The sequence below is a fragment of the Danio aesculapii genome, chromosome 7 (genome assembly GCF_903798145.1).
Source record: "Danio aesculapii chromosome 7, fDanAes4.1, whole genome shotgun sequence".
NCBI lineage: Eukaryota > Metazoa > Chordata > Actinopteri > Cypriniformes > Danionidae > Danio > Danio aesculapii.
This window is the reverse complement of record NC_079441.1, coordinates 63,194,591-63,208,138: the sequence shown is the minus strand read 5'-3', so window position 1 is coordinate 63,208,138 and position 13,548 is coordinate 63,194,591. Positions and strand designations below refer to the sequence as shown.

Genomic DNA, 13,548 nt, shown 5'->3' with positions numbered 1-13,548 from the left:
AAGACGGTATTTTCTTGTCTTTGCAGTTTGACTGGATACTTCACCAAATACGACTGCTCCAGCGCTGATATCAATCCCATTGGAGGAGTGAGTAAGACAGACCTGAAGGGCTTTCTGGAGTATTGTGTAAAACGCCTTCAGCTCACCTCACTTGTAGGGTGTGTAATCTTTACTTTTACCACAAGTTTGCTGATCAAATCATGGATTTTGGTTCATCTTGATTAATAGTTTGAGCCTGGCAGACGACAAACTGATAAAAGATCACTCAGAATGACAAAGAAAGAGACAAACATACCGTAGATCAATGAATGGGAGAGAGTGCGTTTTAAAATCATTTTTATCAGAACTTTATCAGAAAGAGCTTTATTGCCAGGTATGTTCACACATACGAGGAATTTGTTTTCGTGACAGAGCTTCTACAGTGCAACAGGATAACAGAGACAGGACAAAAAACAGATAATAAATATATTTAAAAAAATAATTGAAGTAAGTAGTGAGTGCAAATACACAGATTGACAAGTGTATGTACCTGTTTATTACTATATACAACGTTATATGTGCAGCTGTTATGTGCAAATTGGCATGTTAGTGTGTGGTTAAATAAGTGTATATGTGTATAAAAGTGTATAGCAAGTAGTGATGTTGGATCCACAATTATTATCATCAAGTGTTCATGAGATGGATTGCCTGAGGGAAGAAACTGTTTCTGTGTCGGGCTGTTCTGGTGCGCAGTGCTCTGTAGCATCGACCAGAAGGTAAAAGTTCAAAGAGGCAGTGTGCTGGGTGTGAGGGGTCCAGAGTGATTTTGGCAGCCCTCCTGCTCGCTCTGGATAAGTACAGTTCTTGGGGAGTAGGAAGGGTTGTACCAGTGATTCGCTCAGCAGTCCGAACTATTCGACGTAGTCTTTGGAGATCGTATTTAGTAGCTGAGTAGTAGCTATTTGCAAAGGCATGAGCATAATTTCTGGAATACAATTAAAAAATAAATAAATTGCAGACTGAAGAATAGGAGTATAATGGTACACAAAATGATGGTTCTGTTTGTACTTTGGATTTTATGTCATAAAGATAGGAGAAATTAACATAAAGTGCTTATTTTTTAAATTAAAATGTGGTTTACTGAATATATTGTGGATTTGCTAAATAAATAAAATACACTAGCCAAAAGTATACTTAAAGTTTCCAATCTTTTTTTAAGTTCTTTGCATATTGTAATATTATGAAAAATGTAACACTATAAAAATAATATTACTTTCCCCGCAATTTCTGTTTAACAGAGAGATTTTTTTCAACACATTTCTAAACATAATAGTTTAAATAACTAATTTCTAATAACTGATTTATTTTATCTTTGCCATGATGACATGATGATATTTTTCAAGACACTTCTATAGAGCTTAAAGTGACATTTAAAGGCTTAACTAGGTTAATTAGGTTAACTAGGCAGGTTAGGGTAATTAGGCAAGTTTTTGTATAACAAAGGTTTGTTCTGTATAAAAAAAATTTGCTTAAAGGGGCTAATATTTTTGACCTGAAAATGAATTTTTTTAAAAAATTAAAAAACTGCTTTTGTTCTAGCCGAAATAAAACAAATAAGACAAAAAAATTCCTTGTTCTGTTTAATATCGTTTGGGAAATATTTAAATAGTTAAAAAATAATAATAGAAGGGGGGCTAATAATTCTGACTTCAACTGTAATATATATATATATATATATATATATATATATATATATATATATATATATATATATATATATATATATATATAACGTACACAAGCTTTTATTTTCATTAATAATCTTTTGACAGTACTAATTAGTACGAAATATATGTACACTAAGAAGCCAAAACTACTAACAACATCAGTGATCATTGTTAATAACTGAGCACCAAACCAGCATATTACAATTACATGATTTCAAAAGTTAGAGTAATAGCTATTGAAACTTAATTTACAAATTTAAATGTATGTAATCTTAAGTTTGGAGTATAATGTATACAGTTTGAAATATATTAAGTTAGCTTACCAGAAAGACCTGGATTGCAAGTAACAGCATCCTCATTTGTGTCCATCTTCTGTGCAGCATTTTAGAAGCTCCACCGACTGCAGAGCTGGAGCCACTGACTGATGGCAAAGTGGTCCAAACTGATGAGGTAAACACATCAAACCTCATTTACTTAAAGTTTTTCAACTTTAAAATAATACCTCTATAATTATAGCAGTTGTACAATGACGTATAAGATGAATTCTGCTGCTGCTGCTGCTACAAAATCAGCCTCCTGTCACCTGAAATCATATCAAGGAAAGTCTGTTCACTCAGCAGCCATATTTGCAACACCACCGGGAGTTCATCCAGGACCAAATTCCTCTCTAAATGAATAGGGAAATCTCGCAAACTGCCTGCTGAACTAGCAATTAAATTACATATTTCAAATCTGCAACACAATCTTAAAGTTGTTGCTTAAGCTCTAAATACATTAAACAGTTACTGCACATGTGCAAAGAGTAGGAACTTTGTTGCTGTTCCAATGGGAACCAGAGGATGCGGCTTCCAAATCAGCCATAATACTTACACTATGTCCTAAAAGTACCTACTTTTTAGTGAAGAAAAAGTACATATTTTTAGGCTTGTAACAGAAGAGTATGCAAGCTTTGGGACACACTACAACATCATTAACAGACCATTATGTTGCTTAGTTACATGCCCTGTCAATCATCTCGACATGTTAATCCGCCATTCAAGGGTCTTTCATGCAGAGAAGTTAATGTTTGAACAGATTTTTATAAAAGTTTACATCGTTGTTGGAGATGAAATATAACATGGAAAATGTTAATCACATTTGTTCTCTTGTGTAATGTGTGTTATTGCTAAGCAACCATCAACTGCACTCTCCGAGAAACCAGCACTGACAAACCCTTACTGTAGCTCTGATACAAGTTTTATTCAGAAAATTAAAAAGCTCCATTGTGCTTGAGTTCTGTGCGTGTGTCTGAGGTAATTACTGAAATGTTTATAATCCATACAATGTTTGAAGCTAATTGGTTGATTCTTGTCACATGAAGAACGGTGCACTTTTGCGGCTTTCTGAAAAGTTGTAATGTTTTCAAATTTGCCTGTAAAAAGCAAGCCCGTAACTCCCTGTTTGTGGGTGGCTGCCATAGGCATGGGCCGATTAGATTAAGATTCTAAAGGTGTGAAAGCCTTGAATAAAAATATCATGGTTTAATGGTATCATGGAATTGTGAGATTACTGCTCTAAAATATGCTCTTTTTAAATGTCTGGGTAAAAAACAACAAAATTTTTCCCCATTGAACACAATCTATTTTATTTAAAAAACATTTAAAATAATCATGTCAGGCTTTATAGTTAAAATAAATCATTGACTTCTGCTTTGTTTGGATAATTCAGATTTGCAGTGTTGGGTAAGTTACTTTAAAAAAGTAATAGATTACAAATTACTGATTACTATTGGAAAATTGTAATCTGATTACATTACTAATTACTTAATAGAAAAAGTCATCAGATTACTTTACTTTTGAAGTTACTTTTAAAACATATAAAGATATACCTATAAAAATACAAAATAAACTGCAGCTCTTTCAGTAATTTAATATTCACTGAAAAACATTACAATGAGTTGATCACAACAGCTTGACATATTCAAAAGAGCTAAAAACTTAAAATTCTCTCATCATTCACTTGTTCCAAATCTGTTTGAAAAACTGGATCCCTGTAACCACTGACATGTGTGTTCTGTGTTTGTCTGTGGTAATTCGTTTACCGAAATGTGTATATTTCAAAGTATGATGATCGGTCAGTTCTTGTCACGTGACTCGCGGTTTTCAACTGTGCGAGCCTGGGAAATGCGAGCATGCAATATGCGCTCCCAATATGCGTGCGCGCACAAAAGACGTGATATGTGAACAGCCCCATAAGCAGCTACGCTTCTCTTCACATTCAGAAGCTTCACTCCCATTCATGCACAAATATTAAATTTAGCCTGTTTAGACTAAGTTGGGCCGCTGTGTTTTCGTTCCTGGCGACAAGTATGCTTTCTGTTCTAGTCCTTGAACAAGTTGCTGGTCGAGTTAAAACCAGTGGAAAGTTCTTTAGACTGCATTTCACAGCAATATTTTAGTTTTTACACTCAATGAAATCAAAGTAATGTCTGTATGTTCACTTGAAGAAGCAACCACTCATGACAGCAGCTATTTCAGCTCGTGTTCTCCAGCAATTTAAAAGCGCATACTTATTAACTGACGTTCGCAGCAGAAAACGTGATTTAAAAGAAGCATTTTTTTCTTCCAAAAACTATATTTGTAACGTAACGCAATTACATTGACTTTAGTAACTGTAATCAAATTACACAAATTCAAAATGTAATTCGTTACATTACTGCGTTCCTCAAAAATGCAATTAGAATACAGCAATTAGAATACACCCAACTCTGCAGATTTCTTTACAACTTAAAAAGGCATCTCTGGATATCTTTCTTTTCCCTGGATATAATGTAACCACTGCATTGTTCAGGTCTATAGCATGCTTGGATGTTGGTTTATAAACGATTTGTTTTTCCAATGTTTCCTGAATTGTAGTATGACCAGGGGATTTTAATGTGGCTGTCCTTTTCTGCTGGAGATATTGTTGCCCTAAAAAAACAAAATAAAATAGTCATAAAAAAAAAACACGTAAAATAAATAAAATTAACATATACTATAGGAACAGTATACATTTTCTAAACTGTGGTAAACCTTGAAACCGGCTATCATCCCATGTCTAGCCTAAGAGGGTTTTGTCGAAGGAAGTGAAGATTGGACAAGAGCCTGAACACAGATTTGTGAATTGAAAAACACAATGCTGTGGCCTTCTCAGCTTCTTCCATTACTCTGTGTGTGCAGACAGATATTTTTACCTCTCGAAGACAAGTGTTTTTGTACTCCTCCCACAGGCTGACATGGGAATGACCTATTCAGAGCTGTCTGTGATCGGCAGACTCAGGAAGATCTCCAAGTGTGGCCCGTATAGCATGTTTTGCAAGCTCATTAGTTCATGGAAAGAGACCTTCTCTCCCTCAGAGGTCAGACATGGTCTAAATTTTACAGTACAACAATAGGATGTCATTTGCTTTTCATTTATAATCATTCATAATTAAACATAATGAGTTAGATATTATATATGTTATAAAATGGATATGATTTAAAGTGATAGTTCACCCAAAAATGACAATTCTTTTACTCTTTCTTTACTCGTCACAAAGAGAGCTTAAAACCTGTAATCATTGACTTCCATAGTATTAGTTTTTTCTACTATGGAAGTCAGTGGTTACAGGTTTTCAACTTTATTCAGAATATCTTCTTTTGTGTTTAACAGAATAAGAAAAAAAAAAGGTTTGTAACCAGTTATGGGTGTACTATCCCTTTAAAATTGCTTGCAAAAGCAGTAAATATTAATATTTATATTGACTAGTATGATTTATTCACGTTGAAGATCATATTTTGGTTTCGCAGGTGGCCGCGAAAGTGAAACATTTCTTTAGGATGTACTCAATAAACAGACATAAGATGACAACGGTAACACCCTCTTATCATGCTGAAAGCTACGGTCCGGATGACAACCGCTTTGACCTCCGTCCTTTCCTTTACAACACGCGGTGGAGCTGGCAATTCCGCTGCATCGACAATGAGGTCAGCACTTCTACTGAACAGTGTGATCTCTATGTGATGTGGACTGTATAATTACAAGCTTTCATATTTCAGCTTTACACTAAGACACATGTATACAGTACCAGGCAGAAGTTGAGTTTTTTTTATACAAATAAATAAATATATATATATATATATATATATATATATATATATATATATATATATATATATATATATATATATATATATATATATATATATATATACAGTGAGGTCAATAAGTATTTGATCACCCTGTGATTTTTCAATATCTTCTACTTGGAAATCATGGAGGGGTCTAGAATTTTCACCAAAGGTGCATTTCCGCTTTCAGAGCCAGAATCTAAAAATAAAAATCCAGAAATCACGTTGTATGATTTTTTAGCAATTTATTTGTAAATTACTGTGTCAAATAAGTATTTGATCACTTGAGTCAAAAATATATTATATATATTATTATTTGTTTTTTTATTAATTAATTAATTAATTTATTTTTTCAAAATAAAAAAATTCCAAAAGTTCAGAATAATTATGAGTGTGTGTGTATACTGGTGGTTTACAAGTCAAATTTGTATATTTCACAAGGTTATGACCTAGTTGTGCTCTATTAAAGTGGTTTACTGGGACATGCCTTATGTCCTCGCAATCCAAAATGTGCAGAGAATTATACTTAATGGGGCCTTATCACATTTCAATTTCAAAAGTGAAAGGTTTTGGGGTAGAGGTGAAGTAGGGCCATGCAATAAGCAGTTTTACTGTACAAAATACATTACACCTGTGCAAGTCCTCGTAAACCACCATTGTGTGTGTGTGTGTGTACTCACTGGTTTTGGTGGTTTACAAAGCAAATTTGTATATATCACAAGGGTATGACCTAGTTGCACTCTATTGAAGTGGTTTACTAGGACATGCCTTATGTCCTCGAAATCCAAAATGTGCAGAGAATTATATTTAATGGGGTCTTATCACATTTCAATTTCAAAAGTGTTGGGTTTAGGGGTAGAGGTGAAGTAGGGCCATGTAATAAGCAGTTTTACCATATAAAATACTTTACACCTGTGGAGACACCTTATAAACCATCAATACCAATGTGTTTGTATGCGTGTATTCTGGTTTTGGTGGTTTACAAGGCTAATTTGTATAATCACAAGGGTATGACCTAGCTGTACTCTATTAAAGTGGTTTACTTGGACATGCCTTATGTCTTCACAATTCAAAATGCACAAAAATTATACTCAACGGGGTCTTTTCACATTTCAATTGAAAAAAGTGTTGGGTTTAGGGGTAGAGGTGGGGTAGGGCCATGTAATAAGTAGTTTTTATTGTATAAAATACTTTACACCTATAGCGTTCTGGTAAAACACCAATACCAATGTGTATGTATCTACTGGTTTTAGTGGTTTACGAGGCAAATATGTATACTTACAACGATATAACCTAGTTATAGTCTATTCAGTTGGTTTACAAGGACATGCCTTATATCTAACTTCAATTTCAAAAGTGTTGAGTTTAGGGGTAGAGGAGGGGTGGGTCAATGTAATAAGCGTTTTTACTGTATAAAATACATTACACCCATATAGAGTCCTCGTAAACCACCAATACCTGTGTTTGTGTTTATGTTTGTACAGTATATGTATTGAAGTTATCAATATTTAAATTTTACACAGAAATACTGTATACACTATCATCTATAAATTTAGAGCAATTGCATTTTCTTTTTAAATAAGTCTCCTATTAGTACCAAGTTTGCAATAATTTAATTAAACGCTTCTATTTTGGGATATTTTAAAGCGTAATAGTATTTATATAATGGAAAAGATTAATTAATGGACACTGTCCCTGCCAAATAAACATATAAAATAAATAAAAAACGTCATAATTATAATTATCATAATTATTCCAAACATTTAATAACAGTGTGAATGCATCTATCTGCATTTCTTCCTGACTTCTGTTTGTATAGTTTTTTTTCCTGTTAGCAATTCACCCATTCTATTTTATACTACACAGGTAGCTAAGATGGAGTGATATGGAGGATCTACACATGTAAAAGCTATCAGAATCCACTTATCCTCGGTCCAATGATTAATCTCAGCCACTGATGTGATTGTGGACACTTGCTTCTCTACATTCTTTCAGTCAGACTGTAAACGCACTGTATCTTGCTCTGAAACATCAATAGATTGTTCTACTTAGGATGTGTAAATCCTAATGTCTTTAGCTACAGTATGTATGTCGAATTACAATGCAATTATTAATATAGTATTTGATAATGATGGTTGTTTAAAAATAAATAGAAGTGAAAATGTTACTGTAACAACATTTTCCTTGTGCAATTTGCCAATAAACAACATCAGATCAGCTGAATCTCTTTTATCAAGATCATGTCAGTGCAGTATCAATGATTACTGGGGCATTCCTGTTGCAGGATCTCTTGAACTTTGTTACTTGTAAAAATGAACATTCTGATTTAAGACATTTTGCTGTAAACGGGATTTACGTACTTGTGTACACATACAAGGATTATGTTTTAGTGTAGCATACCTATTGCAAATATTTTTTGTAAAGTTCAGGCATGTTGTATAAACTGTTAATAGCTTAATTGCGTAGGCGTTACAATTTATGATTAAAGATCAAACATTTCTCTCTCTCTCATAGACGCATGCATATATAATATATACTGTATATTATGCAAACATACATACAGTAGAAGTCAGAATTATTAGCCCCCCTTTGATTTTTTTTTCTTTTTTAAATATTTCCCAATTGATGTTTAACAGAGCAAAGACATTTTCACAGTATGTCTGATAATATTTTTTTCTTCTGGAGAAAGTCTCATTTTTTTTATTTCGGCTGGAATAGAAGCAGTTTTTAATTTTTTTAAATCCATTTTAGGGTCAATTTTTATCTCTTTTAAGCTATTTTAGAACAAACCATCGTTATACAATAACTTGCCTAATTACCCTAACCTGCCTAATTAACCTAGTTAAGCCTTTAAATGTCACTTTAAGCTGTATAGAAGTGTCTTGAAAAATTTCTAGTCAAATATTATTTACTGTCATCATGGTAAAGATAAAATAAATCAGGGATTAGAAATGAGTTATTAAAACTATTATGTTTAGAAATGTGTTGAAAAAATCTTCTCTCCACTAAACAGAAATTGGTGAAAAAAATAAACAGTGGGGCTAATAATTCAGGGGGGCTAATAATTCTGACTTCAACTGTATGTATATTTGTTTGGTAAGTTGCTTTAAAAATAATTCATGTTTTGTACTTACATCAATAAAATTGTATTTAAATTGCTTTTTTAAATTGCTTAATTACTTTTCTCATTACGTTATTTAATTACTTGACTTGATACTACTTAAAAATCTCTATAAATCTTAACACATAGACAGAACTTTTTTATTTTTATTTTATTCAAACATGACCTTTTAGATTTGTAATACTTTAAAAAGTTAAACACATCTACCAAAACACGAAACATTTCAAAGTAATGACACCACATCAGAATCAGAATCAGAAAGAGCTTTATTGCCAGGTATGTTCACACATACGAGGAATTTGTTTTCGTGACAGAGCTTCTACAGTGCAACAGGATTACAGAGACAGGACAAAAAACAGATAATAAATATATTTTTTTAAAAATAGAAGTAAGTAGTGAGTGCAAATATACAGATTGACAAGTGTATGTACATGTTTATTACTATATACAACGTTATATGTGCAGCTGTTATGTGCAAATTGGCATGTAAAGTGTGTTGTTAAATAAGTGTATATGTGTATAAAAGTGTATAGCAAGTAGTGATGTTGGTTCCGCAATTATTATCATCAAGTGTTCATGAGATGGATTGCCTGAGGGAAGAAACTGTTTCTGTGTCGGGCTGTTCTGGTGCGCAGTGCTCTGTAGCGTCGACCAGAAGGTAAAAGTTCAAAGAGGCAGTGTGCTGGGTGTGAGGGGTCCAGAGTGATTTTGGCAGCCCTTCTGCTCGCTCTGGATAAGTACAGTTCTTGGGGAGTAGGAAGGGTTGTACCAGTGATTCGCTCAGCAGTCCGAACTATTCGACGTAGTCTTTGGAGGTCGTATTTAGTAGCTGAGCTAAACCAGACAGTTATTGATGTGCAGATGACTGATTCAATGATGGAGGTGTAGAACTGTTTCAGCAGCTCCTTTGGGAGGTTAAACTTCCTCAGCTGACGAAGAAAGTACATCCTCTGTTGAGCTTTTTTGACAATGGAGTCAATGTGAGTGTCCCACTTCAGGTCCTTAGAGATGGTGGTGCCCAGGAACTTGAATGACTCCACTGCTGCCACAATGCTGTCCATGATGCTCAGTGGGGGGAGGGCAGGGGGGTTTCTCCTGAAGTCCACTATCATCTCCACTGTTTTGAGCGTGTTGAGCTCCAGGTTGTTGTTACTGCACCAGACAGCCAACTCCTCGTGCATACCTCCATGTCGAGGTACATGTGCAATTGTCTTGAAAAATTTACATTTCATTCTTTCATTCATTTTCCTCTGGCTTAGTCCCTTTATTTATCATGGGTCACAACAGCAATGAACCACCAACTTATCCAGCATATATGTTTTGCACAGCGGATGCTCTTCCAGCTGCTACCTATCACTGGGAAACCTCCATAAACATTCATTTACACACATACACTACGGCCAGTTTAGTTTATTCAATTCACTTATAGCGCATGTCTTTGGACTGTGGGGGAAACCGGCGCCAACACAGGGAGAACATTATAACTCCAAACAGAAATGGCAGCTGACCCAGCCGGGACTCGAACCAGCGACCTTCTTGCTGTGAGGCGATAGTGCTAACCACTGAGCCATCGTGTCACCCAAATTTACATTTCTTTAGTTTCATTTTTTCCCCTGCAAAATATGTTTGTATAACAATAACTAACTATATAAAATAAAATTGCTCTGTTTTCTGAATTAATTTATACATATCTTCAATTTATAGTAGGCCTGTTTAAGGCAAGTTTATGATAAGCAACTTTAAATAAATATAACTGTAACCTTCAGTTGAAAAATAGAATTTGTCTGCAAAAAATACTTGTATAACAATAAATCAATACAATTAAATTACGTTTGGTTCTCTAAATTGATTTATACAGACGCTTATTATGAATAAATGTAATTAAACTACAAGAAACGTAATCTGGTGATGCGGTAGTGCAGTGGGTAGAGCTCTTGCCTCACAGCAAGAAGGTCACTGGTTCGAGCCTCGGCTGGGTCAGTTGGCACTTCTTTGTGGAGTTTGCATGTTCTTCCCTCGTTCGCGTGGGTTTACTCTGGGTGCTCCGGTTTCCCCCACAAGTCCAAAGACATGCACTATAGGTGAATTGGGTAAGCTAAATTGTCCATAGTGTATGTGTGTGAATGAGAGTGTATAAGTGTTTTCCAGTGATAGATTGCGGCTGGAAGGGCATGTGTAAAACATATGCTGGATAAATTGGCAGTTCATTCTGCTGTGGCGACCCCGGATTAATAAAGGGACTAAACTGAACAGAAAATGAATAAATGAATGAAAAGTAATCTATCACGTTACTTTTTTCACCGTATAAGGAAATTACTTACAACTTAATTACACCCAACAATGTGAATAATTTTTTGACTATTAATTATTTTTTACTTTGTAATAATAACCAAGGGGTGTGTTTTCTGTTGTCTTGGCGCACGAGGGGGCGGGTGTGGATGAGATGTGGTTTTTGCAGTCGGGTTTGACTTCCTTTTTGTAAGTGTGAAACGGTCTGAACTCCGGACACACGTACAAGCTTGTTTTATGTCGCGTAGCTACAAATGAGAAGAAAATAGTAATCTATCGTTAACTCTTAGAACTCACGTTAAAAAGTGTTCAGGTTTCCGGTAAATTCGTGATTGCTCAATCCTACAGTACTTCAGCTCGTGCTCTGACGCAAGTAAGCCCTGAAGAAAACTTGGAACAGTTTAAACTTAAGCTCATATTTCCACACATGAACACTATTAGCCCAAAATCTAATTAAAAACATTATGATTAGAATATTCTGCGTATTTTGAAAGTCCTTTAGTGACAACTGATCAATGAATTTGCAAATGATTCATTGTAAAGAATCAATCGAATCGACTCACTGAATCAAAATTTACCTTACTGGTCGTGCTGTGACATGAGCGAGCAGAAAGTTTGATGTGAGGGAGGACAGGGGAGGAGTTGAACGTCTCCTAAAAACACCTCGAGCACTGCTGTCTTCCTCGAAATGTTACTGCAGCGAACACCGACCAAAATAACTTCACAGTGGGAATAAGAGCAAGACTTTCTCCGCTATGTTTGTTGTCGAGACTCGAGACTGTCACTTTACTTACAAACATGGGTAGGAGACGACTCGTTTAAGGTCTGTCTTTCAATACCGACAATTTTACGTCCTGTTTGGGATTTACTTTGGAGTTTTTTAGAACACTTGCAGCCGCTTAGATGGAAGAAGAACCGCTGCTTGCTGGCAGTATTAACCGGGGTTCAGGAGATTATGGATCCCACGATGAAATTTGTCAATATTATCCAGATGAACACACGCCGAGATCAAGACGACTGTCCTATTCGGTGACTGACGATTCGTGCAATGTGGAGGAAGGTATGCTTTTACAGTCTGAAGTGTCCTAGGATAGCTTTTTCGTGTTTTGGCGTTCTTTCTGACTCATATTTATATTATTAAAAGTTAAAGTTTGTCTTTTTGAGGCTGGTGTCATGTTCAATCACTTGCTAGGTTTCTGTCTTTACTGTCAGACAAACACACCATTGTCTGTTTTGATTGGTTTAGCTCCTCCACAGGTCATCTGCTTTGACTTTAGATATGTTGTTATTGCTTTCTTGTATTAAATTACAAGTGGAGAATGAGGGCGTATTGTAGTATGAGGGAAAATAGATAGATAAATAAAAGCTACGGTTTTTATTACATTTGTTCCTTAAATTAAACAAAAGGTTACAGGCATGCTTTAATATAAACGACACAAATCTCTGTCGAATTTTATTTAATTTTTTTTAACTCTTTCACTGACTCTAACTTTTTTTTCTTTCTTCCATATGCTAAAAGTCTAAGCTTGTTTATTCATTCATTCATTCATTTTCCTTCAGCTTAGTCCCTAATTTATCACGGGTTACCACAGTGGAATAAACCACCAACTACTCTGGCATATGTTTTACACAGTGGCTGCCCTTCCAGCTGCAACCCAGTACTGGGGAAATAGATTTTTTTATTAACATTATATTATATTACATTCATTAGTTCATTTTCCTTCGGCTCAGTCCCTTTATTCATCAGCGGTTGCCACAGCAGAATGAACCGCCAACTTATCCAGCATATGTTTTACACAGCGGATGCCCTTCCAGCCGCAACCCAGTACTGGGAAACATCCATACACACACATTCACACACATACACTATGGCCATTTTAGTTTATTAAATTCACCTACATGTATAGTGCATGTGTTTGGACTGTGGGGGAAACCAGATCACCTGGAGGAAACTCACACGAACACGGGGAGAACATGCAAACTCGCACAGAAATGCTAACTGACCCAGCCGGGACTCAAACCAGCGACCTTCTTGCTGTGAGCCACTGAGCCACAGTTTTGTATATTATATTATATTATATTATATTATATTATATTATATTATATTATATTATATTATATTATATTAATTTTTTTTTATTTATATTGTTACATACTTGGATAAGTCCATTATTTTATAAGTTAATTATTTGTTTGTATCACACCTAAAGAAATATTGCTCACACATATACAATTTTACAGATTATACTTACCTAGCAAACTTTGATTTCCACAATAATACAAATATATAATTACATAAAATAAA

The 13,548-nt window shown here is 34.8% G+C and overlaps 2 protein-coding genes across 3 annotated transcripts in view; both read left to right on the top strand.

The window, feature by feature from the left end:
• nadsyn1 (NAD synthetase 1) overlaps positions 1 to 8,069 on the top strand; it is a 29,606-nt gene extending 21,537 nt beyond the window's left edge. Inside the window, exons 17-21 of one of the 2 annotated variants that reach the window (XM_056462318.1) lie at positions 27 to 158; positions 2,087 to 2,156; positions 4,954 to 5,082; positions 5,513 to 5,689; positions 7,700 to 8,069. In XM_056462318.1, the coding sequence (XP_056318293.1) occupies positions 27 to 158; positions 2,087 to 2,156; positions 4,954 to 5,082; positions 5,513 to 5,689; positions 7,700 to 7,717 (526 nt within the window). In that variant the 3' untranslated portion in view covers positions 7,718 to 8,069. The remainder of the gene's footprint in view (positions 1 to 26; positions 159 to 2,086; positions 2,157 to 4,953; positions 5,083 to 5,512; positions 5,690 to 7,699) is intronic. The other variant, XM_056462319.1, reaches the window with a different exon arrangement.
• A 3,693-nt stretch (positions 8,070 to 11,762) lies between these two features.
• Positions 11,763 to 13,548, top strand: part of tpcn2 (two pore segment channel 2) — a 41,099-nt gene continuing 39,313 nt past the window's right edge. Inside the window, exon 1 of the mRNA XM_056462316.1 lies at positions 11,763 to 12,303. Coding sequence (XP_056318291.1) covers positions 12,147 to 12,303 — 157 coding nt within the window. The 5' untranslated portion in view covers positions 11,763 to 12,146. The remainder of the gene's footprint in view (positions 12,304 to 13,548) is intronic.